The sequence below is a fragment of the Clytia hemisphaerica genome, unplaced genomic scaffold, assembly GCF_902728285.1.
Source record: "Clytia hemisphaerica strain Z4C2 unplaced genomic scaffold, Clytia hemisphaerica genome assembly, whole genome shotgun sequence".
NCBI lineage: Eukaryota > Metazoa > Cnidaria > Hydrozoa > Leptothecata > Clytiidae > Clytia > Clytia hemisphaerica.
This window is the reverse complement of record NW_027104421.1, coordinates 405,174-432,317: the sequence shown is the minus strand read 5'-3', so window position 1 is coordinate 432,317 and position 27,144 is coordinate 405,174. Positions and strand designations below refer to the sequence as shown.

The following is a 27,144-nucleotide window of genomic DNA, read 5'->3' as shown; positions in this document are numbered from 1 at the left end:
AACAAATTAAGAATACTTTTTTTAAAAGCTTAAAAATTGGGAAAAAAATGAGAACAGCACAGCCAAAAATTATTGGTCTTTAAAGTAAGACGTAAACACGTTTCTTTTTTATAAGAACATCCAAAATTTTTGAGGCCTTCGGATGTTCTTAAGTTTTTGAGATTTAAGCCCAAAAATGTCCTTAACATGTTCTTATTTTTGCCAATTTTTGAGTATTTTTGTCTATTTTCCTAAGAAATCGGTTTTTTTTAGAGTCCAGAAAGCCTAAGAATGTTCTCATAACTTGTTCTTAACATTTTGGCCATCGAAGCCTTATGTTCTTATAAAAAACGGGCATGCGTGTATCACTGGAGGGCTTATTTTACCCGAGTTTACGTACTAATTATTATTTGCATTTATTAACCCTTTAAGTGCAAATGTCGTATATATCAGACATGGGCTATGTAGGAGGGCGAAGCCCTTCCAATAATGCCCAGTTTGAGTTAGAAATCGCCATTTTTGGTCTAACTTGTAGGAATTGGATTGGGCTTTATGTTAAAGCAAAAAAAAAAATCAAAAGTGAATCTTTTCAGCGAGATTTTAAGCTAAAAACAGGGGGGTACTAAGTTGTGGTACTGGACCAGTGCCGAAAAGTTGTACTTTCTTGTTTTTTGAAATTCATCTAAGACCACCACCACTTAGTACCCTGGTACTAAGTTGAATTTACCCCTAAAAATAGGTATACCACCCCTTAGTACCCGGTACAATCTTGATATCACCATTAAAAAATGACACACCACCGTTGAGTACCCTGTACTAAGTTGATTTCCCCACTCAAAATAGGTATACCACCCTTTAATTCTGAGTAATTCACTTTCTGGTCTTTAGTTTTTGGTACTTTCTGGTACACCTCCTTTAAATTTTCTAAAAAACTTTACAACTCACTGTACTTAAAAACATACCACACCACTCTGTACCACCCTTAATATCTCAGTAAAAATCCAAGTCAAGTTAGGTCAAGTCAAATATCATTTTCAAGCCAATTTTTTTAAATCAAAAGAAAGTTTCAAATAAAAACATATGTATAACAAGCTTGTCAAAGAAATCAAAAGAACTAACATAAACTAGTCTCGAAAAAATGAGAAATAAGAATAGCTACAATCACAGACAAAATATTTGAGACAAAGGGGATATCCTGGCGAAATTTTAAACACAACAAATGATTTTTAAGCGAATTAAACTACAGTTAAAAAGTAGAGTTTCAACTCTAAGTTTTTAATATGAGACTTTTAGTTAAGACTTAGGACCTTAGGATCTCAGGATTTAAAAGCTCAAATTTGCTCGAATAAGGCTTGGAATATAGCCTAGAAGCCACCGAACCCCTCTAAAATCGAAATATTCAATGAAAGAAAGTGGAAGTGCAAGAATAGCAATTCTTGCCCGAACTTTAAATTCTGAAAAACATTAAAATCTCAATATATTTCGACCATGATTGTAGGAGAAAAGCTAAACAAAGTTTTAAAACTGCTCATCCAAAGGTAAAAATGTAACCATCTCAAGAAAATCCTAAAAACTTATAAAGTATACTATTGAGTTAAAATCACTTCTGGCTTCTGGCCCTTCTGGAAGTTTCAAATTTGATTGAAAAGCTTTCTTAAAGTCATTTTCTTGCTTTTTTTGCATTTTCTTGAAAATTGGATAAGTCAAGAGAAAGTAAAAGAACATTTTTTGTGATTTTGCAAGATTTTGAGTACCAGATACTAACTTGATGCCTCATATTTGGTATTGAGACCACCATTTAGTCCCTTGATACAAAGTTGCAAAAAGTTTTTTTTCAATTAGGACCACCACTTAGTACCATGTACCAAGTTTTTTTTTATTTACCTTATCAGACCACCACCCGGCACTGGCCCCCACAACTTAGTACCGACCCCCCCCCCCCTGCTAAAAAGTCAAAAAAATGCAAAAATTTGACAAAAATCTACTTTTTTAAAGATTTTGACAGTTTTTTAACCATTTTTGGTCAAGAAGTGATCCAAGAACCTCCAAATTTGGCCCTGATTTACTTGATTCTGTCCTCCAGCGAATTAATTTGAAGTTTTACCACAGGGCACCTTTCTATCATTCAGGCAGGTCCGCCCAGCCCGTTCTTCCTAAATCGGGCGGCGCTTTAAAGAAAGAGGAGACTCTCAGCTATCCAACGGACTATAAACGAGCTTCTAACTCCTTCTAGATCCGGAGATATAAGCCTTGAAAGTTTGAAGTAGCGATTTTCTTTAAAAAACTTAGAAACAAATGACCGTGGCACTTAAAAGGGTTAATAGATTCTTAGAAAAAATTGTGCATTTTTTGCTATACTATTATTACTTTGTTTGGAATATAGTTTACTCATTTTCTGTTTTAAACAACAGGAAGGTAGGAGTCTTCTATTCTTAAACTTTTTAGAAATATATAATCAAAGCATATAAAACACATGTGAAGATTTGGAGAGAGCTTATTATGGGGTCTGTTTCCATCTTACCAAAAGAGCTGCTCATCATTTTACAGGTAAAATAATTCAAGTTTAAGTTGAGGTTTTTTTTACCGATACTCTTGTCTCCCGAATACACCGGGGGGGGGGGGGGGTAATTGTCTAAATCGAAAATTTTCTAAATTCTAATAAACGGGGGGGATGGAATAAGAGGGGGGGAGGGACAGCGATTCTTTTAACTGATATCAATTTCAACAACGAAAAAGAAACTTTAACAAATGAACACGTAAAATAAGAACCAATACTAACAAAAAGGAAAATTTTAACAAGTTTAAGGTCTATCTACACTGTAATAGAACATCAAATTATTCGAATTTAATTAGCAGGGGGGGTCTTAATAAGAGCGGGGGGATGGATTTTTTTTCATTTAACAATTAGCGGGGGGGACGTCTATTCGGGAGACAAGAGTACCGAGATATTCTTGAAATACCGATGTACAGATGTACCGATCTTACAGGCCCGGTGGAAAAACCGTAAAGTGGGAAGGCTGAAGTCTCAAAATGAGATAAATATTCGTCAGGAATTCAAAAAAAAATCTCATTTGCTCAAAAGTGGGGAGGCTGAAGTCTCCCCAGTCTCCTCGCTTCCGCCGGGCCTGAAAAAGGCCAATATAGATGTACCGATATCCCGTACACCGCCCTACCCTGGCCTGTGATCCTGTTTAAAATCTTTTTTTATCTAAATTCACAAATGATCCTTGTCAATTGTAATCTCCGAGTAGATTCCGATACTCCATGCATGACGCGTATTCACTCTAAAGGCTATGGGTCCGTAAGAGATTCTGCACAGTTTGGCGCACCGTTTTGATCTTTGTCATTAAGATTTGGGATAAATATTAAATGAGATTTTGAGCGCGGTGATTGGTCAAAGCAAAACAATCGCACCGAAATCCACTGTCAATCATATACCCATATACACATAAAAAATACATAAACATTAGATTCCAGTCACAGCTTTCGTTTTTGAGAAAAAAGCAGCGCAGTGTTGATTGTTTTGGGTGAACAAACAAGTTGGATCGTCACATTCGCAATATTCCTTTAGAGCAGAGCGTGGTATACGAAGAATGGATATACTGTTATGAGATTATGCCAATTGCATCACGTCTACTTCACAGGCCTCGGAGTCATAAAAAGCATTGGAAACCGAATTTCAGTCAAAACTCAACTCTTATCTAGGGTCAACAAAGATACAAAGACTAAAGGAAATTATTCAAATTTCAAATCTTTTCTGTAGCTGTGGAAATATGTTTTTGATCGAGCGTACAACGTACAGTTCCCTCCCAGGATAGAGTCGGTTTAAACCTTCCCACGGGAAGATGACTGAAACAGGGGGTGTACTAGACCAATGGTGAAACATTATAAATCTATAAATGTAGGGCTGTAATCTTTTTTAGTTGTTGGTGTTACTTTCACTTTCAAAATCAATCGTCAAATCCTCATCGACATTCTCAAGAAACGATGACTCCATTGACAACGGAGCTGGCCAATCAACAGAGCAATTTCACCATTACCATAGAGAGTTACCAAGGAAACTGAAGAGTTACCATGGTGATTATAAACAAAGAAGTAAACTGATTGGTCAAGAGGATATATTGGATGCACGAGGTTTGAATCTGGACAGCACTGTCTCATCTGATGGAAATGGCTTCGAAGCAGAGTTACCAACTAAACGTTCAGGTCAGTAAAAATATTGTTAATAATTTGAAGACGGACAATCTCACAAAAAACTGATCTACATTATCAGACAAGATATTTTGGCAAAAGGTTATACATTGTTGGAAAGATAATTCTTTGAAGTAACACTCACACAAACCTCTGAAGTATGACTTAACAAGATATAAAAATCTTTGACACATATTTGAAATCAGCGAGTTTCAAATATCTTAAGGAAAGAAATTTTGGTGGGAATTTAATTTGGCGGAAGGCTGAAAATAAAGTTATTTGGCGGGAACATAATTTGGCGGATTCCAGACAAACCCGCCAAATCCACCAAATTTTCTTCCCGCCAAAATTTCTTTCCTTAAGGTATTTCTAAAAGTGTCATGACATGATTCTTTAGCCAATATGGGAACTCTCCTTTTTTCATATAAGTGAAGAATCGGATGTTCGAATGTGCAAGCGTATCAAATAGTAGAGCGTCGTTTATGAAAGTTTATTATTGGCGGTAGCTTTCAATATTATCGAATAATGAGCGTATCGAATATTAGAACGTCGAATTAGAGAGCATCAACCGCACTTTTATTTTATAGAGCCGGCAAAAGTCAATACCAGGTACGAACCAACCTGGCAATCACTTGATACTCGGCCTTTACCCCAATGGTATGAAGATGCCAAGTTTGGTATTTTCGTTCACTGGGGTGTTTTCTCGGTACCAGCATATTCATCTGAATGGCTTTGGTGGCATTGGAAAGGTATGTTCTCAAAAGCAAGAAACTAATGGATGAACAAAGTTTTCCTTGAAAATCTTCAAAATATAAAAAAAAGTTTTTTTTTGTATAATTTTTCTGTTTCGCTAAAGAGTCAATAAAATTTATAAAAAATATTAGGTAAGACTTTTGTCAAAAGTATTTCTAGCATCATAAAAGATTTCCATACACTGGTTGACATGAATCTATACTCTCAGGTACCTCGTAGCCAGGGGGTTGGAATAAACGGTGGAGGGGTTGGAATAAAAATGTCGATAAATTAATTAGCGGGGGGACGGCTATTAGGTACCCGAGAGTATTAACAAACAGAAATCTTATCTTAAGTCGATTAAGCTAATAAATTATGTCTTTTTCCTCCTCAGGAGCTGATATCTATCCAGATATTGTTAAATATATGGATGAGAACTTTCCTGGAAAGTCATATCAAGACTTAGCATCTGAGTTAACTACAAAGAATTTCAATGCCACAGATTTTGCAAAGGTAGTAGAAGACTCTGGTGCAAAGTAAGTCAAAATTGAATATCTCTGTTTACACCTCTGTCTCACAGCCCTGATGGAACCTTTTTCCTCAGTGGGGATAAAAATTCCTTATCAAAATCCCAACGGGGATAAGAGGATAATCCCAAGGTTAAAAAATCCCGTAAGGATGTTTTAGAGTACAATTTTTCGACATCGAACTTAAAATAAATAAAATCAAAGTCAATTATCCTGTTTTAGAGTACAATTTTTCGACATCGAACTTAAAATAAATAACATCAAAGTCAATTATCCTGTTGGGCTTAAATTCCAGGGCATTTTCCCACCTGGGACGAAATTGTTGTCAAATTTAGGTAGGTAGTAGAACTTCTCTACACTTTTCGGGAACATTTTAACACAAAATACATACAAAATTACTGACATTGGAGAACGAGAATGTTTTAGAGTACAATTTTTCGACATCGAACTTAAAATAAATAAAATCAAAGTCAATTATCCTGTTTTAGAGTACAATTTTTCGATATCGAACTTAAAATAAATAAAATCAAAGTCAATTATCCTGTTGGGCTTAAATTCCAGGGCATTTTCCCACCTGGGACGAAATTGTTGTCAAATTTAGGTAGGTAGTAGAACTTCTCTACACTTTTCGGGAACATTTTAACACAAAATACATACAAAATTACTGACATTAGAGAACGAGAATGATTTCCGTAACATTTTGAAATTTAGTAATGTGATGGAATAAATTGTAAAGCCTCACAGCAATAGACGATATCGGCTTTACATGAAAACTCAGATTTGATCCCCGAGAATTCCCCACAATGCTTTGTGCGGAAAAAATTTTACCGTGAACTTTTTTCCGCGCAAAGCATTGTGGGCAATTCTCGGGGATCAAATCTGAGTTTTCATGTAAAGCCGATATCGGCCAAAACTGGGATAACCTCTCAAATGTTCAAATCGATAGTAGAGGACCCAGAAACTTTTACACTATTGAGAAATGTTGTTACTGAGCTTTGGAACACTGAAAATCCCCCATCTGAATGGGATATCGGACTACTTAAAATATTACCAAAGAAAGGTGACCTGATGAGTAAGCCTGGTAATTATCGCGGTATTATGTTGCTCGAGGTATCCTATAAAATCGTAGCTATTATCATTCATGAACGACTTCAACCAATCGTTAATTCAATTGACCACGAATCACAATCACCGTCCCGGAAGAGGATGTCAAGATGCAATATTCACAGTGAACTTGCTATGAAAAAAAGGCGTGAACACAACTCCGAAAGATGGATCTTATTCTTAGACTTAGTGAAAGCCTTTGACCGGGTTCCTAGAGAACTTTTATGGGGGGTACTTGAAAAATTTGGTGTACCTCTCAAAATTATCAGAATTTTAAAATCGCTTCATCAAAATTTCAAGGTGAACTTTGAAGTAGATAATGTTTCTCACTCTATTAACTGTACCATTGGTGTTAAGCAAGGGGATATTTTAGGTCCCGTGCTATTCGTTATGTATATTGCAGCCATTATGATCACATGGCGTAAGCGTTATGATCGACCCTTGTGCATCTTTCGTACAAAAAATGACTTTCGCATGACCGGTAGGAGATACAATGCCAAAGGGACTGATTTCGCCGTACCAGATTCAAAATATGCAGATGACACTGCCGCTTTATTTACGTCGAGACAAGACGTAGAAATTTACATCCCTCCTCTATTTAATCACTTCTTATCCTTTGGAATGGAGGTCCACGCTGGAGACGATTCGCAACCAGAAAAACCCTCGAAAACAGAGTTTCTATATGTCTCTGGGCCGAACCCAAATGTTGACCCACCAAACCTAGATCCCATAAAGTTTGGAGATGGAAAATTTATCCCTGTCACAGATAGTTTTTGCTACCTCGGTTCGTTCTTATCGAGAGACACAGATGACGAGATTGATGTTGTATCAAGATTAAATCGTGGAAGTAATGCTTTTGGCGCCCTTAGATCGTGTATTTTTGCTAATTCCGTGTCTCACCAAAAGTTAAGGCAGTCGTATATGAGACTCTTATTCTTTCTATTGTTTTATACGGCTCGGAAACGTGGAGTCTTACCGAAAGATTGTTTGATTTATTGAGATTATTTCATCGTAGATGCGTACGAGCAATGTCTCGCGTAAACCTGTTACATGTTCGAAAACACAGAATATCTACAGAAAGTTTACTTGAGAGACTTGGTTTAAAATCTATTGATTGTTATATCACTCGACGCCAATTGGCATGGGCTAGCCATGTTGCAAGAATGAGCTTTGATCGTTTGCCACACAAAATGCTTTCTTGTTGGGTTGTATCTAAACGTCCAAAAGGTGCCCCAAAATTTACATATGGAAGGGGTCTGTCTAAATCTTTGAAAAAGGCTAATATTCCCAATGATAATTGGTTTGATCTGGCTAATGATAAATTATGGTGGAATTGTATGCTTTGTGATCTGGACTTCTAGTCTTTCTGGTATATAATATTGTTCTTTTTTTTTATTTGTCAACCATAGCGCAATGGTTTCCTAGGGGGATTATATATATATTTTTTTATATATTCTTTCTAGGCCGATTCCCACTGCATGGGACGGATTACTCTCTCATTACTCTCTCGATATCGTCTATTCAAATTTTATGTTTTAGCTAAATTATTTTAAGAAAATGGCTGAGAATGAATACTTTCTTTTTCTACGGTATAATTTTCGTTACAGGTACTTAGTTTTCACGAGTAAACATCATGAAGGATTTACAAATTGGCCTTCAAATGACTCATGGAATTGGAATGCCGTTGATCTCGGTCCAAAAAGGGATATTGTCCGTAAGTGAATTTACAACGTACCTCAATTTACCTCAAAGTCAAGTTGATTCCTTTTAAGTTGAAGCCGTTCGAAAATAATTTTGTAATTCGATTTTCTATTCAATTTGAAGAAAATTAACCGTTTTCATCAGTTATCTATCAGTAAAAGACCCCCGAATCAAAAACCCGCCTTGGAAAATATCAGGTCAGTCAGTTGGCACAGAGCCCTTCTAGAAAAAATCCATTGGGATGGTTGGAGGATGTATCGTTTTATACTAGTTTAATCTTTGGCATTTCGATTTTTCTCCTTCTACTAGGAGGACTACAGTACTACTCCAGTATTTTTTGCGAATCTTTTTTAAATGATCAATTTTCTTTTGTAGGGGAGCTACAAACGGCGTTCACTCAAAGAGACAAAGTGAAATTTGGTCTGTATTTTTCACTTTATGAATGGTTCAATCCATGGTACTTGCAAGATAAAGAAAATAAATTCAAAACCAACAGATTCGTCAGGGTAAAGATTTATAAGTATCATGATAGATTATATAGAATAATCGAGAGATAGAAGCTACACAAAAGAAGCAAGTAAGTAAGTTTGCGGCTGCAATCGAGGGTAACCCGGATTTTCCCTCTTGAAACTGTCTACTCAAAGGAGGGCGGGAGGGCGCTTCTCCTTTCCCATGATTAACAACTTTTACTCTCGACCCTTCTCTTTAATTACTTGAACATCGAGAAGAAGTAATGTTTTGGTATGGCATGACCTGGTCAAGAATTAGATCTTATCGGAGTTTTTTATTTTTCTAAAAAAGCGATGCATTGTGGGATTGCTTCAGGGGGTACTACAATAGAAATCTCTTAGGAATTCCTCGAGGGAATTTCATTATAATACCCCCGAAACAATCCCACAATGCATCGCTGTTGTAGAAAAATCAAAAACTCCGATAAGGTCTATTGAACCTATGACCTTACACACCCTTCTTAATTTGAATTTCGGAGAGATAAAATATACGTCCACGAAAGCATAGAGTTGGACAAGCGAAGACAGAGATTCTCAGTGAAAAGGATTGGAAAGCATTGTCAATCAGCTCTTCCAGAAAAAATTTGTATATGGGGAGGGGGGGTGGAGGATATAACAATTTTTAGTGATTTACGTGATTTACCCCCAGACAAAGTTAATTTTGGCCCCCGGACAACGGGTTTTACCCCCATGACAAGCATCAGTTGACCCCCCCCCGGACAAGCAGTAGTTGACCCCCCCCCCCCGGACAAGCATTAGTTGACCCCCAGGACAACCTAAATTACCTCCGGACAGAGCAAATTTACCCCAGCACAAGGCAAATTTTGATGATTTTTGCTACCCCTGAACAATATATTTCTGGAAGAGCCCAATGAGCACTCTTTTAACTCCAGACTCAGGCCCTCTATCAGACTATTAGCTGCTAGTCAAAGGAATTGAATTCAAATCAAAAAATCCAATTCAACGGATGAAAACATAAGATGATTTTATTTATCTCCTTTCAAAATTCCAGGAGAAAGTGACACCGCAACTACGAGAGCTGGTCAACAAATATAAACCGTATTACATTTGGTCGGATGGAGATTGGGAAACAACGTCAGATTATTGGAACAGTACATCATTCTTAGCATGGCTGTATAATGATAGGTAATTCATTAACTTGTACCCAGCCTCTTAATTTTTCTCTCTTAATACGATTCTGATAGCACTAATGATGGTAAGGTCATTATTAAGATCAAGGCGTAGTAGAAGTTGGAATATATTTATTTTTAGACCAAGATAGCCTTTATGGTAAAAATATATACTCTCGGGTACCTAATAGCCGGGGGGGGGGGGGGGTGGAATAAGCTGGTGGGTTGGAAAAAATCTCAAAACTTAATAAGCGGGGGGGTTGGAATAAAAATGTCCTGGATGGAAAATTTTTGAAAAGGAGGCTAATACAGCTGAATTAGGACAAAAAAGGGAACTTTCAAAAACATTTTCCCAAAAATTAATAAAGGGGGGGGGTTGGAATAAGAATGTCCTGGGTGGAAAATTTTCGAAAAATTAATTAGCGGAGGGGGGGGGCGGCTATTAAGTACCCGAGAGTAGTCAATATAGATTAAAATACATTTTCAAACTTGTTGTTGGTACATGTGTTGACTCAAAAGCTACAATGTTTTTTCTTTGAAGTTCGTTCGTTCGTTTGTACAATCATTCATTCATTCATTCATTCATTCATTCATTCATTCATTTGTGTTTAAAATATTTCAGTCCTTTGAAAGACGAAGTACTGGTGAATGATCGTTGGGGACAAGACGCAATGTGTAAACATGGAGATGTCAAAACATGTGCTGATAGATATCAACCAGGTATAACTTATCGCAAGCTCGAAGCCAGTATCTTTACATGATTGTTAAGATCAGGCCCCAGGCGACTTAATATTAAGGACGAGCCACGGTATGGCCCAATTTTACGATTTTGAGCATAAAAAAGGGTCCCAGCCAAGTTTTCCGAGACGATAATTCAGAATTTTTTGGTACGAACTTGGCCCGAGCATCAATGTTCGGATCAAAAGAATGTTTTGCTATTTTGGTCCGAGCATGACCCGAAAATGTTCGGGTAACTTTGGGCCATACTGTGGGTCGTTATTAAACAGAAGAAGCAGGGGCCATTTTATATTCATACAGGGGACAAACATTTCCAGGGGGTACTCTGAGAATTCCCAGGGAATTTCTTTATTTCTCCATGGGATAAAAGACTTAGTTCGTCCATCCTCACTTTGAAGGTATGAAAAGAAAAAACTTTCCAAGGGTTTTTTTGCTATTTTTCCAGGGGGTATCCATACATATTTTCCTTTGACTTGAAATTAAGGTGTCCATCCCCTGCATGAATATCAAATTGAACCATTATAAATCTTTTCCATCCTTCTCTCTTACAGGAAAGAAGGTACCTTACAAGTGGGAGAATGCAATGACAATCGATAAAGAATCATGGGGTTATCGACATAACGCGAACATTTCGAGCTATTACACAACAGCCGAGCTGATCAAGACTCTTATACAGACAGTTAGGTATAGTGGACTTTCTTCGAATTAGAGAAGGGCTCAAATTACATGGAAGAATTAATATTGATACCTGATGAAGTTCTGAAAATAGAACGAAATATCGTAACAAACTGTGTTGATTTTACTTTTTTGTTCACTTAGAAGAATTAACTGTAACGTTTCAAAAATTTTGAAATTCGAAAACGTTAAAGGTAGTGATCGCGCGAGACGAAGGTAAATGTGAAAATAGGAAGGAATTGAAAAAGTTTGAAAATTAAATTTTATTGGGATTATGAAATTAGAATTATTTTTGTGAGCATTTCAATTGATAGCACCTCAACTAACTCTAACCTTCTCACTTTATAATTACGGTGGCAATCTTCTAATGAAGTAGACTAAGGGGCTCCTAGGCAAAAGCAAAGGAACTTCGTATTTGCCAACTCGTTCATCAACAGTTCTCTCTTAAATTTTACTTCAGTTACGGTGGCAACTATGAATATCAGCCTTACAAAAGATGTCTATAATGGATATGATTTAATGACAGATAACACCCAGGAAGATGTGCCTAGGAAAATGGCTCTTTATCTTTAAACCTCCCTCTTACACATTTTCTTTAGTTACGGTGGCAATCTTCTGATGAATATTGGTCCCACAAAAGATATGTTGATCATGCCTATATTTCAAGATCGTTTACGCGGTATGGGAGAGTGGTTAAGAATGAACGGAGAAGCAATTTATGGGACCAGACAGTGGAAAAGACAACAAGAAGTCGATGATAAAGGAGGGAAAAGAGAGATATGGTATGCATTTGATCTATAAAAACTTTGGTTGTGAAATTTCTAGCATCTAATTGTATTTTTGTCTCGATCCTCCGTCCAATATAAAACTTTGGTGGTCTATGGTCTATAAAACTGTGCAGTAAGAGTTGACTGTTATAAGAACAAAAATAAAAGGCTTTTCCAAGGGATCAAACTTTTAATCATCGCCCATTATGTATAAATTTCTTTCTGAGAGAGGACGCTGGATCATATTTTCAACATTTTACCCTGGGATCGCCTAGCTTTTCGAAGTCATGGACTTTACTTAAGCGACTTTAATTGTCGTATTCAGCCTCGCATGAAAGACCACGGACAATTCTTCATGGCCACAAGGTTGGGCAAGCTCGCAATGTATTACGGGCAAGCAAAATCGTCGGCCTTTCCAATGTAATTCGTTTTGAAATACATGTTAGTATGGGATAAGGCTATCACTGTATCTCACTAACATTCTGCCGATTGGTAGTGTGAAGGTTTCAATCACAGACTTTCACCGCAATGGACTGTGTTCGAATCCCAAGCTCTTCCAGGCAGGGTGTCAAGGAAATATGGTGATAGACTCTCTACCTTCACTCACATGTCATTCTCTCTCAATCTGGCTGATAATTGAAGAATCGATTGACGTCAAATGAGCTTAGTAAAGCTCAAATTGCAGATGTAGAACGATAAACTAGGTATACACATGTTAGTATACCTTAAGTGGATTAATTTTGGCGTGCATTTAATTTGGCGATGGGCAAAAATTAAATTTTTGGCGGGGATTTAGTTTAGCGAATGATCAATTTTTTTAAATTTAGCGGGGATTTAATTTGGCGAATGGGACGGTTTTAGTCTCTGGTAAACTATAAATTACGTGGTATTTTACTAAGAAATGCATATTCTCCATAGAATTTCTATTCTATAGGATTTAATTTGGCGAATGGCCGATTTTTTAAATTTTGGCAGGGATTTAATTCGCCAAATTCGCCAAATTCGCCAAATTTAATCTCCGCCAAAATTTATCCACTTACTCTTAGGTTCCAAATAAACGGGCCCCCCCGCTTGTTAATTTTTCGAAAATTTTCCACCCCCCCCGGACCTTATTAGGACCCCCCCGTTTATTAATCTCTAAGAATATTTTCAGCTGTCAAAGTGAAGGCCCCTTATTTTGCTCTAAATAGCCTGATTTTAGCCTATTTTTACCTTATTTTTGGGTTTCAAAAGTACAACTTCCAACCCCCCCGGCAATTAGGTCCCCCCCGTTTATTAAAATCTAGAAAATTTTCCAACCCCCCCGTTTATTCGAACCCCCCCGTTTATTTGGAACCTAAGAGTAAGGTACTATAACCATGTTACAACCCCATAACTCTTTAATCCGTATTATGTTTGTGGAAATACCGTCCGCTTCAGAACTGACGTGTATTGGAAAGGCCGACGATTTCGCTGTTGCCCATACATTGCGAGCTTGCTCAAGATAGATAGATAGATATGAGGCATCCGAATGCATTCGGGATGGGTCCTACCCACGAAGGAGTATGGGAATCACGGCGCTGACAGACACTGCAACTTGACAGACGCGAGCTGCCAAGCCATGGCGTATACCATGACACTCGAACGACACTAGGAGAGCAATGCCCACGCAAGGCCGAACCTTATGAGTGCCACGGCACGTCACAATGTCTATCTAATCTACCCACACTCTTGTATCAGAGTAATCGTACCCAATTCCCCTCACATGACATGGGTTGGTTGACCCGGGCGAAGGTAAATTCACTTGCCAAGTGAATCGTAGAGACACGATGGGTATCGATCTCGGGCCTCCCAGCTTGCTCAAGGTGACTCATAATTCAGATATCTTAAGTCAAATCCAACGTTTTTCTTTCACCATAGGTATACGAATAAAGTGAAAGATGTATACGTTCTTATCGTTGATTGGCCAGAAGATGATTACCTAATATTACGTGAACCTCGTTATGAAAACGAGGCTGCTGTCAAGGTGACGTTGCTAGGATCGAATCAAGAAATAACGTGGGCAAAACTCGATGAAGGAGGCCTGGGCATGAAAATAAACATTGGTAAAATACATCTTGGGAAAATGGTACGACAAGAGGCATGGGTGTTTAAATTAGTTGGTTTTGAATAAAATACATTCTGGGGAATTAAGAATTTATCAACGCGTGGCGTGATGAGTGAAATTTAATTTTCAAGGACAGTTTAGCTACGAATAGCGTATTATAAGAGAACCGATTCAAGAACGGATTTTATAAATATACTGTTTGTATTGTAATTTTTCTGAGTAATTGTAAAAACACTAATTTTTGTACTAAATTTTGAATAATTTGTAAACTGTATTGTTACAGGTGTGAAATTCTAGAACCAAAATCGATGAACATCAAGCATTATGAAACATAAAGTCTGAAAAAATACTTTAAGAAAAGAAATTTTAGCGGAAAGAAAATTTGGCGGATTTGGCCGAAAATCCGCCAAATTAAGTTCCCGCCAAAATTGCTTTTTTCCACCATCCGCCAAATTAAATTCCCACCAAGTTTAAGTTTTCTCATATTTCGTTCGATTTTTCATTCTTTAGGCCCTAAACGGGTACATTTTCAAAATTTTCATCCTGATTTTAAACCTTGAAACTCACAGTCCGCCAAATTAAATTCCCACCAAAATAAATTTTATTGCCGATCCACCAAATTAGATTCCCGCCAAAATTAATTTTATTGCCGATCCTTAGTAAATCCTGTAGTAAAAGAAGATCACTTACAGATGAATTTTCGTAGAGGGTATTCCTTCAGTGTAAACCTTCAGTTTTGGGACCATTATCTTTTGGTGCTAGAAAATCGAAAAAATGTCCACTGTTAAATCAAAGTAAGGACCATAGTCACAAGTGGTTTGTGAGTGAACGAAATGAGGGGTGGATACCTTATTAAGTGTATATATTTTCGCGAGTACTAAATTTTCACGAGTCGTAAAATTCTATACACTTAAGGTGATAGCAAAGCAGCTAACTCTGGAATAAGAGGTCTAAGTTGTACGAAGAGAGATTTGAAGTAAAAAGAGTAATTCAAAAGACCCACCGTTCTCTTTATTGTAAAATTGGATTCTCCGCACTTGGCGTACAAGAATATAGAATTATCCCTTAAACACTTTTACAGTAGAGTTGATAGGTAAAAAAGTAAAATTACTAACCATGATTTGATAGGTACTCCAAACCAGAATTTTCCTGGTATCATTTCTTGAAGTATGTATCACATTTTTGTACAATGACTTCGGTGAAATTCTTTTCATTCTTTCGTTATCTTCGTTGATCTCAACGCCAATCCTATTCGACTATTTTAAGAGACTGGAATCGTTTATAATCAGTGTTGTACAGTAACATGGATGTTATATGATAATATGATAATTGTAACGGGATAATATCAGTTTGTATAATTTGTCTCCCCCAAGTTCCATTATTTTTTTGCTTAGTGTCTGAAAAATCGTCATGCATTATAGACTCGAGACGAGAAAAGGGGATTCAAAGTTATATGGATGTAATGAGGAAAACGATAAGCGGTAGATGTTCTGTCACGTTATTCAATTGGTCGACACCAATATTTTGGTAGATTTCGATGGTGTAGCAGTTGCCATTCAAAACTCGACGTTTCTTCACAATGAGTTCCAGTATAGACTGGATGACTATTTGGGTTTCCCAGCTTTTGCGACCAAGGTGTTAGAATAGCATTGCGATAGACTCTCTGCCTTTACTGATATATCACTCTCTCTCAATCCGGCTGATAATCGAAGTATCGATGGACGTCAAATGAGTTTAGTAGCTCAAATTGCAGGTGTAGAACGATAAACCCGATATACATCAAACTCTCTTCGTAAAACAGAGAATCTGACTCACTACTTTGGCAAGATGGGTGTCGGATATTACGAATTATGATAAATGAGCTCCCTAACAGGATGTCAAAAATTCTCGTAATTTTTCCTGAAAATAGGAAAAGGCCAATGACAGGGTCGTATAAACGTCAAGAGGGAAAAATTTCCGAGATTCAGTCTCTCAAATGGTCGATTTACGAACTTAGGCTGAGACATATACCCGTCACCTTGCAAACCTAGTACCGCCGAATCTTTACAGGAGTTTTGAGCTGTAACCAATAGAATTTGAAATCTTAAACAGAAAAATTTCCATCCCCAATGCTCTTTCATTTCATTTACTACTAACTAGAAGATTCTCATGGGTCAGCGAGTCTAAACTATACTTAACCATAGGCAAGAATTACTTTTCATATTTTTCTTTAATTTTCAAAAATTTCTTTTTTTACGAAACTTTCAATTTCTTTGATAATATGGTATCAACCAAATCTAAAAAATTATCTTTCTCGTGTGACATCAAAATCTCCATGAAAAATTGTATTCTTAATTTCGGACATCTAACTTTCGTTAATAGATGAATGACAGATTCGGTTGTTAAAATCTCACAATTGTTCCAGCGAGATAATAAGTAGATTTCGACTACATTTTGATCAGATAATTCTCCAACTAATAAATCCTCACATCGCTCCTTTAACAAGTGTACGAAAAATCGTTCCGCGCATGACAGCAAATCCATTGTGAAACGCCATTGTTCTGTGTCTCCGAGTTCTTCTACATTCTTATCATCACGTGACAATGATCTTCCATTATTTGGTTTTTCATTTTCACATCCAGTGAAATGGCATGAAATACATTCTCGATAACAATCTAATCTTAATTTACAGCCATGTACAAAATGCATTAATGTTACAAAAGCTTTTTCGTTCACATCCGTTAAATGTACAATTGTTTTTGTTGATTCAGTGTAAATAGGGTCAAACATGCGATCAAACATTTTCGAATGTTTACGTATAAGGTCTCGTTTACATTTTAATTGTATTCCATTGGGTAAATGAAATTCAACCATACCACTGGAGCTATCCACTGTCTCATTGGCGCCTTCAATAATTTCAATATCTGAGATTTCTTCAAGTCGTGACTTTTTGGCTGGTGGTTCCAGGTCACCCTCATCCTGATCGTCGTCATCTTGAACTAAAATAAGGAAGGAGAAATTGAGAGTTCAGTATTAACTTCTTGTTGAGTTGAACTCTCATTCATCAGAAGAGTGCTTGACCAATCGGAATCGGAAGCATATATATACTATTGTCGAACGAAGTTTAATGTGTTTTATTTCAATACTAATAGTTTCACGCTGTGACGATCAACAGCTGAAATAATCGAATTATGAATTACTTAAAACTATGCCACAAAGCTACTTGAACAAGAATGGAAAACCTTCCTTATCTTTAATTAGACAATATAACAAGATCTGATACGTTTGGCAAACTTTAAGGGACCCCAGCAGTACCCCCTGTCACGCTTAAACGAAAATCTTTTTTGCTTTTAAAATAAGTCTCTTCTTTTGACCGCTGTAAAAAATATTTTCAAAATTAGTAAAGTGGGGGGGTCCTAATAAGGTCCGGCGGGGTTAGGTTTTTAGTTTTAAAATTACCTTATTTTGAGGTTGTTTAGAAATATGATTTCTGAGAATCCCCGGTAATTAGGTCCCGCCCATTTATTCCGACCAAACCCCCCCCATTTACTAAGCACCAGAAAATATTCCGAACAATACCTCACCTTCTAAGATGCCGTCACAAATATATGAATAGTCCATTCCACATCTTCTAGATGATCGAACTTGTAAAAATTGACTAAGTGAGCAAACAGCTTCCACAATCATAATAAAAGTCTCGTTTGACTGGTTAAGCGAGTCACGCAGCATTCTCATAAACATTTGGTAGCCACGATCATAAATCATCAGTTTAGTGCAAAGCTTCTTAGACCTAAAGACAAAAAGTAACATAATCAAAAGACACCCTAAATCAGACCATTACCCAAAAGGTTAGGTTCAATTTCCGGCCCTCCCTCACCAGACCATAGCTTAGGACGTCTAAAAGCCTTTTTTGATCCAGAATTGAAATTTCAGAGTCGGATAAGAGAAATAGTGTTTTTTTTTCGACAATCAATGATTATAGGGTTAACTTACTACACTGCTTAAAAATTACTACATGAAATAGGGATTGAGTCATTAAGTCAGTTAACCCAGTGGACTTTATCCTCTGAATTCTCTGAAGTTGATGGAGTGATAAGTGTCTACAATCATGGTCGAAATCTATTGAGAATTAAGCTTATTTCCTCGTTTTTCGGGCAAGAATGTCGATTTTGGGCCAACTCTCAAATTTAATCGGATATTTCAATTTGGCTCGGGTTTATAGACCACCAGGCTATATTATGAGCCTTATTGGACCATTTTTGAACTTTTGGATCTTCAGATCTTAAGCTCTTAAGTCTCATATCAAAACTCAGAGTTAAAACTCTACACTTCCAACCTATTTTAGAGCACTTACAGATCGATTGTGGTTTTAAAACTTCCCGGTGGATTTCCCTTTTTTCTCAAATATTACGACCTTCTGGTTGTAGAAGTATTGGATTAAATTCTACTTACCAGATGATATATGGCAATGATAGAACACAAGTCTCTTTGAGTTGAATTGATCCATTGGATAAAATCTTTGATAGAACGCCACTACCATACGTTGTTTGACTTTGCGACTGTAAATTTGAAAGCAATAATTTCCCAACACGGTGAGATTCGTAGGTAACTGACTCACCTAAAAACATGATGTCCTTTTCCTCAAGCTCACAGTTTTCGTCCTCAGGCTCCTTATCGGTATCAATTGAATTTCGGTCCGCCTGGCGTGCCTGCGACAACAAGTGAGTCAAATGTTCCAACGACCATCCAGTACATAAACGTAAATGTAGCCTGGGAACTAGTTTCTTTTTCAACAACACATCAAAACAATGAGAATTCGAGGTAACCCGATTCAATAATCGGGCACATTTCGGGTTCGGTTTCACCGATAATGCCACGTGGTTAAGTAGAGAGTTAAAACCAGGTAAATATAGAAAGAAGGAACTTGGATCTTTGGCTTGTGAAAAACGTGATAGTAATAACATAATGTCATGTATAGGTCCACGTGTGCCGTGTATCATTGCGTGCTGACCGTCAGCACTTTGGAAATGGTATGGTACGGCTTTTGAGCTAGATCCACAAGACTCATTTAAGGCGTCTGAGTAACCATCATAAAGTTCAGGGGACCCTGGCGACTGCGGCGAATGAGGTGGAGAGTAGGAAAGGGATACAGAAGGGGAGCAGGGGTTATAAGCACCAGGTGAGTAAGGGTGGTAAGGGGATGACTCCGGTGAAGACATGTACATCCATCGAGGTGGCTCCCCTATATCACAAGTGGAAGGGTCATTAAAAGAGTCAGTAGGATTCCATTCCGGTGGATGTTGGTGATTATCTAACTGATTCAATGTGGAGAGGTTTAATTCTAAGGATTGTTGATGCTCAGAGTAAGTCAACCGGTCTAGGTAACACAGTAACGATGGTGTTACATCGGATCGTATTAACAGTCCAAGACTAGAATCATCGAATAGAAACCAAACAAATGCAGCAACCAAGGCCTCGTGGTAGACACCGAAATCGTCTGATTTTAATACACGAGCCATTTCCTGTAACGCTCCGACTGATTTCATTAGATTTCGACTGACAGCCTCACGTGCGCAAAGACACAATCCTTGTGCAGCGAACTTGAAACTTTCCGTATTCTCGTGATGACGTAAACGGTCTACGAATAATTCGACAGCACCTGCAATGAAAATTAAATATTTCCTGAAAATTTATGTCATAAGTTCTAAGTTTCTGCATCTTTTCTAATGAAATACCTCCTCCTCTTCTTAAAAAACACCCCTGCCTCACAGCCCCACTCGAACTTTTTCCTCAGTGGGGATAAACATTTCGATTGAATTCCCAATGGGGATAGAAATTATATTGTTCCAAGGTTAAAAAATCTAGTGGGGATGGAATTTGGAATGGAGATGAAATCAAAGTTATTTTCCCAGTGGGGCTGAAATTTCAGGGTATTTTCCCACCGGGGACGAAATTTTTACCAAATTTTCCAATGGGGCTGGGGTCACAGTGGGCCTGCGACACAGGGGTGTTAAAAAGAAATGTAATGTCTAAATTTCTATCCTAATGAAGGCATCCACCTAGGCTCAGAATTGGGCCTCAAAACAATAACTATATTGTTCAAGAGAAATATAATACTTAAGCATAATATCTTTTTCAGTAAAACACTGCTATTGTACCTTCAGTTGCTACGACCACGCGACATCGTGTGGTGACAGTCAATTGAAACATGATTTCCAACACCAAGTCTCTCATGTCTTCGCTCGAATGCTTACCTGCAATGTAAACACACTTGGCATGAGAAATTAATTTATAAGGGACTACTTACTTTAATCCTGGAAGGCCATTTTTATAGTCAAAAATTGCAAATTTAAATGTGTTTTAAGCCGAAAATCTGACTCAAAAATATTTAAAAAGTTGTCTTTTGATTTCGAATTTGAAGAAAAGTTTACATCTCAGACTATGAATTATAAGCAGTTTTAGCGGGAGCTTAGGAATTGTCATGATCCGTGATAGGAAAGGAAAATGTATTTATGAGCAATTCAAAATTATTAAAATTGAAATTTGCAGATTAGCCTAAAATCCGCTAGCTTAAGTTAAGAAAGTTAAGAAAATTTATTTTTTTCGCCATCCAACCAAATTAAATTTCCGCCAAACTTTCCTTAAAGTATAGGCTCTTTGCTTATTTAACGATTCCTGTCCAAAAATATCCTGCAATTGCGAAATTAATCTCTTCCTACACATTTTTCAAAAATCAACTCTAAATTTAGGGTCAGGGGAGGGGGGCTTAGCATTCTTAGCATTCATTCCTGAAAAATTTGCTTTGACCACCCCTGATATCATATCATACCATACATATTTTTTCTTTTATAAGCATAACGCTTATAAGCATATGAAGGCTCAGATTTGCAGAATTCCTATGCATAATATAAGCATGGTTCGCACCCCTCCCCCCCCCCGCCTGAGCGGAGGGAACTACACCTAAAATTTGCCATATAAGAGGTGGGAGCTGCTTGTTTTTCCCGACAGGCGGGGGGAGCTCTATCTTGGGGGGGGGGACCTGCATTAGTTTATGTAACTCTGGGGGCTAAATAACACTTCCTAAATATTTTTCTTTACTGTTGGTTTTTAATTTCTCTAAACCTTTATGTTTTCATGCAAAGTGTGATCTGATCCTTAAAATGCAAAAATGAAGACATTCTATTGCATTCTCTAAAAGTGCACACAAGTGTAAATAGAGCTTTGTGAATGCCATAAAACTTTTCCCCTATACTGGGACCTAAAATTTTATCAGGCTGGGGGACCTTGTTCTCAGGGGGGACCTAAATTTGGCGGGGGGGGGCCTAGAACCCCAGTCGGAGCCATGATAAGCATTTATGTCAGCCTGGAATATTTTTCAAGTTGTCATTTTTATCCGTTTAAAAAGGTTTGGTAGAGGTCAAGTAAAAAAAGACATTCCACGGCTAGCTACATTCCACTGCTCCCCAAATCTGTACAAAATTTCTGAAATTTCACTAAAAACTTGGCTCGAGGTGAATCATGAGCATGATTCATAAGCATATAATAAGCATAAGCTATGCCTGGATGCTTTAAGAAATTAAACATACACGAGCCCGACCAAGGGGCATACACTTGCTTATGAAAAAAAACATGTATTCATACTTTTTGGACCAAGGGTTATCGTTTGCCATTGTTAGATTATCTAAAAAACTTTTACTTAAGGAGATAGTTTGAGCCCTAAAGCCTTAGCAACATGGCCAATTCAAAAATAAGTGTAAGATATTCACCAAGTTCCATCAAAGCTTTCAAGACATCATCTTCAACCAAACGAAAACCAACTTCAATACATTGCGTCTTTAACAATTCACAAATCAAAGTAGTGCAAGCAAATACAATATCCAACTCCGATGATTTTAAATTTGACAACAAATCTGGAAAACTATCACATTCGGCTGCTAGTTTGGCTGACGGTTTGGTGAAGCAAAGATTACGTAATGCTCTGAGACACGCTTGTTGTGTTTTCAAGGTTTGGTTAGGTCGTCCCTGGTTAACAAGTGATTGAATAAGTGAGGCATCTTGCTCGATTAATGACACGCAATTGTGGCTTTTAGCAATGTTGGCAATTAGCCTAGCGACTCGGCTTACCACAGCAGAATCGCTTTCATTGTTAAGTAAGCTCTCTAAAGAGGAAAACAAATAAAAAAAGTTACTACCCTATATGCAAAATAACCAAATATAAATACTCAACTATACGTTTTTTCATAAGAACATTTAAAATTTTGGAAGCCTTTGGACGTTCTGAGCTTTTTGAGTTTTAAGTCTCGTTCTTATTTTCACCATAATGTGAGTATTTTTTTTGCGATTTACAAAAATATTGTGTGTTGTGTTGGTGTTTTAAAGCCTACAAAGCCTTAAAATAAGGAATATTATAACAAACATGTTCTTATATAGCTTGTTCTGATAAAAAAACGTGTACAGGGTGTCCCGGAAAAAAGTCCTGTGTTAGAACACGGCTACAAGTAGGATATTTTGTGCGTGTATGTCTAGTTTCTCTCTTTGAAAACACAACAAAGTAATTACCTTATTACACAAATATTACTAGGCAAATAATTAACGGCCTTCAAAAAATTATTTCTGTATTCTTACTAATTTTTGGGAAATCTTCATGATTCACGACCTAAAAGGTAAAAACAATGAATGGTCGGTTTAATAAAATAACAACAATTAATTCGGGTATAATTGAACGAGTGCTTCAATGGTTATCATATTATAAAACCTTGGAATAAAGTTTCTTGAGTACTATGATTCACGATAAGATAATTCCACAGAACTTTGTCGATGATAAGACATGAAGAGCATTTTATTTCTTGGTGCTAAAAACTTAAGTTTTTTATTACTCAGAAGTAATTTGACGATTGAAATACATACAAATTATGTTCTTCAAGTTTTAGTAGATTCTACGTGACATTAATAATCAGCTAAAAATAAGTGCCTTTCAACTCAAGACTTCTAAATGATGTAATACCCTGAAGCAAATGATTATATATTTTTATTAGAGAGGGTTAAAAGTACTGTCAAAAGTTCTGTTAAAAGTTAAAAAGGGATTTAAACCTCCCAGGAAAACACCCATAAAAACCATAAATTCTTACAAATTCTCTCCATTGCTCATTCAAATTAGTACAATTGGCCAAAATGGATAAAACCACAACTTGATATTTCGTTTTCCATTCTTCCAACAATTGAAACAAAACATTACCAAATTCCAATCGATGTAAAAAGCTGACATCTTCTGAATCTTTGGTACGTTTTCTCAACTCTAATAATGATTCTTCACGTTTCTGGACGTTTCCCGATTGAACGATACGTATGAGGTCTCTTAACTGGTCCATAATATATTTTTGTGTTTCTAATTTTTCTCTAAACATAATAAAAACAAGAAGTTGAACCAAACAAAGTTTACTTCAAGGAAACGTCATTTTTAAGTCACTGATCTCAACCTCCTCCCCTCTAAACGTGTGGTTTTAAGAATTGGAGACACGAGAAGTTTTTTTCGCGTTGGTGCAATGCAACATGCTCCATCCCACTAACCTGAAACGCTTTCTCATGTCTCCACCCCATTTTTCTTTCTACCAATAAAAGTGAAATCTCACTTTTGTCCCTTGGACAATGGAGCAAACTTGATTCGAATCAATTTTGCTCCATTGTTCCATCCAGGGACAAAATCAGCGTGTCTTTTGGGTATTTCCCTCACTTTTTGTCCCGTGAAACAAAGAAAGAAACCATGGGACACGCACTTTTTTTCTTGTGTTGGTGGGATAGAGCATGTTGCACTGCACCAACACGAAAAAAAACTTCTCGTGTCCCCAAGCCTGTCAGCTTTTAAATTACCGAACTTCTTTTTAGGTTGGTTAGTTTTAACACAAATTGAGAATCCAGAATTTTGCCGTCGATTAAAGTTCGCAAATCAGCCTCTAGTAGAGGGCATTTTGTAAAATCGCTCGACTGTTTTGTTAGAAGCACTTGTTATACATTTTTGGAAAGCTAAGGGGTAGGGGAATCGAAATTACTATGTTTCCAATTTTTTTTCGGACACTTTAGTGTGATTTTCGGACAAATATGACGGTCTCAGGCAAAAATCATAGGTTTAAAAATTAATGAAAATTTTAGCTCGAGAAAACGGAGACCTGTTGTATATTTTTGGAAAGCTCTCAAAAAATTAGGATTAGAGATATATTGCAAGTATAGGTGATTTCAGTACCTAACTCGAGATATTGAGCTTCAAAAAGCGCAAAAACTGGACAAAATAGCTGTTTCTGGCTGAAAAACACGGTTTTCAAGGGTTAATATTTCCAGTTAGGTACAGAAATCACCTATACTTGCAAGATATCTCTAATCTTAATTTTTTGAGAGCTTTCCAAAAATATACAACAGGTCTCTTTTTTCTCGAGCTAAAATTTTCATTAATTTTTAACCCTATGATTTTTGCCTGAGACCGTCATATTTGTCCGAAAATCACACCAAAGTGTCCGAAAAAAAATTGGAAACATAGTAATTTCGATTCCCCTACCCCTTAGCTTTCCAAAAATGTATAACAAGTGCTTCTAACAAAACAGTCAATCGATTCCAAAAAATCGAACAAAATTCCCCCTACTACTCCTTTTCCTCTAACATTTTTCATTTTCTTAGTTGTTTTGGTCAAAATTTGGATTTTAGATGGGCTTTTCCAGAAAAAAACCGTGCACCCCCTGTTGAGGAGTCCATTTCCATTCCAAGGGGGTATGGTTTGAAATGCAGTGGAATTCCATAGCAGTAGACAAAAATCCGTGAAAAATAAGTGGAATTCATGGGGGTAATGATCGAAAATCTGTAAAAATTCGGGATTCCAGAGGGGTATGATCCTAAAATTGGCTGGAATTCCAAGGGGGTAGTTCACAAAAGGTTGGAGCTCCTCAACAGGGGATGTACGCTTTTTTTCTGGAAAAGCCCAATGTTTTTTTTTCGCGAAAACGGCCAAAATTCGTGAAAATCATTAAAATTAGTTCACGCGAAATTTAATCCATTTGGGTTAGTTTGAAGAAAACGGGGGCTCTAAATCAGGCTTTTTGAAGGTGCTTATTATTTTGAGAAATTGTACTTTGAGATTTAACTAATAGTGTGCTCTGCTGACTGGGAAAATTTATAGTTAAGGAGAAATATTTTCACGTGACTTTGATATATAGATATAGAAATAGAAAGTTATAGAAAGTTCATCATTTACCCAAGGAGGCGGTAAATTGAAATGTAAAATGATATAAAGAAAAATGAAAATGTAACACCTGCAACTATCAAATATTTGCACAGTCGAAAAGTAAGTTACAATAAAAAAAATTCCTAGAACATTTTTTAACATTTTCTTTTTATTGGTTTGTTAAAATTTTAAAATCCCGACAAATCACAATAGAAAAAGACTAGCATATCTAGAGTCCCTCCAGACCATTAATTATAAAAAAGAGATTGAAGATCTGATGATTAAGAACAATTTGCCTCGGATATCAGTTATACAGGGTGTCCTGAAAAATCGAGTCGTACCACTTCTATAGAAAGAAAGTTCTTGTGTGTGTTTCACTAAATTAGCAATGTTTATTAAAGTTTCTCTATGTATCATAATAATTGTCCTGAGACGTCTTTTATGAATAACAATTCTCAATAACTTTAACGTCATGAAAATTGTAAAGAAAGTTGATTCTTTTTAATCATAATGACTGTTGTAAAAACAATTATTTTGTTGGTATATATTTTCTTACATTTTGTTAAACACACGCAACAACCTTCTACTCAGAATCTGTTCGAACTCGATACTTTTTTTCGGGACACCCTGTACTTACTTTCTTATAAAAGTCAGTAATGATCGTCGAAGCTGTTCTTATCATATTCTGTATTATTCTGATTATGATTAATTTCGGGGTTTTTGTTGATTTCTTTTTCTTTTTTAAATTTCAATGTTTTATAAAATTACATCAAATCAGTCATACAAAGCTGATAACTATTCTTATCTTCTGGGTATCTTTTTAGTCTCGTTGCCCTTATAAAATTATTCTCATAAAAGAGAAAAGTGTATTTATTTCAATAAGATAACAACTCATTATATATAAAAATTGTTTGCTGAACAAGTTAGTTTGCTGAAGAATTAGTTTTAGTGCTGTCAAGTAATTGTCCTGTCTTTACCTTGGTATTTTTTACCCTAAGGCAGGAGTGGATAACTTGGGTTCATATTTTAGCCTTTTATGTTTAAGTGAGAAATTTTTTAAAAAAGATTGGCTTGAGTATAGCTTGTGAGCGTGCGAGCTCTTTCTATTTTTTTACCAGTAAATGCGTGTCTCCTACGTATGTTTTCTTTCTTTGTTTTTAATTTTCATCCATTTAAGAACATTTAATTTGAATCAATACACCTTTTCGACCGTAGCCGCCTATTGCCGCGCAGGCATTTTATTGTCCGTTTTACCACCCTAAACTCGATCCAATCTTTTTTTACATACACCTTTCTCTATATTGTCTATATGTGCGAGAAAAAAAAGACTGGGACGATTTTAGGGTGGTAAGACGGACAAAAAAATGCCCGCGCGGTAATTGGCGGCTATGATCGAAAAGGTGTATATGAGGGAAGGTAGTTTACCTTTACTCAAAGCTGTAAAACACTTATATATTATACTCCAAAATATAATCAATAGGGGGACAGTTACCGTTGTTAACTGTGTCTGTAGTTATTTTTTTTAATTTTTAAAAAACATTTTTATATAGCAACACTGTTTTTAACGTTTTTATTATCGGTTATTTTTGTTTGTTTGACCTTAGAAACAAAACTTTGGTTCGAGAGACCAAAAATTTCTCATAAGGTTAGAAGCTTAGAGTTTGAGACCTGTAAGTGTAATTCTCTTTATTTTAAAAAAGAACATCCAAAATTTTTTGAAGCCTTCGAATGCTCTTAAACTTTGGGGTTTATAAAGCCTAAAAATGTTCTTAATTTCACCATTTTGTGAGTATTTTTGTGCGATTTCCTAAGAAATTGGG

General features: G+C 36.6%; 2 protein-coding genes across 2 annotated transcripts in view; one reads left to right on the top strand and one right to left on the bottom strand.

Moving 5' to 3' along the window:
• Positions 1-2,428: 2,428 nt before the first annotated feature.
• On the top strand, positions 2,429-14,466 carry LOC136820383 (alpha-L-fucosidase-like). The gene is made up of 11 exons (XM_067076570.1): positions 2,429-2,526; positions 3,903-4,185; positions 4,758-4,919; positions 5,297-5,438; positions 8,141-8,247; positions 8,610-8,740; positions 9,756-9,889; positions 10,496-10,593; positions 11,163-11,295; positions 11,886-12,068; positions 13,953-14,466. The coding sequence occupies exons 1-11, from the start codon at positions 2,479-2,481 to the stop codon at positions 14,203-14,205; spliced, it is 1,674 nt and encodes a 557-aa protein (XP_066932671.1). The 5' UTR covers positions 2,429-2,478; the 3' UTR covers positions 14,206-14,466.
• Positions 14,467-16,329: 1,863 nt separating this feature from the next.
• LOC136820386 (armadillo repeat-containing protein 5-like) overlaps positions 16,330-27,144 on the bottom strand; it is a 28,567-nt gene continuing 17,752 nt past the window's right edge. Inside the window, exons 2-8 of the mRNA XM_067076572.1 lie at positions 23,247-23,514; positions 22,744-22,774; positions 21,885-22,277; positions 20,277-20,372; positions 18,571-19,777; positions 17,703-17,908; positions 16,330-17,117 (exon numbers count right to left, since the gene is read on the bottom strand). Coding sequence (XP_066932673.1) covers positions 16,372-17,117; positions 17,703-17,908; positions 18,571-19,777; positions 20,277-20,372; positions 21,885-22,277; positions 22,744-22,774; positions 23,247-23,486 — 2,919 coding nt within the window. The 5' untranslated portion in view covers positions 23,487-23,514 and the 3' untranslated portion in view covers positions 16,330-16,371. The remainder of the gene's footprint in view (positions 17,118-17,702; positions 17,909-18,570; positions 19,778-20,276; positions 20,373-21,884; positions 22,278-22,743; positions 22,775-23,246; positions 23,515-27,144) is intronic.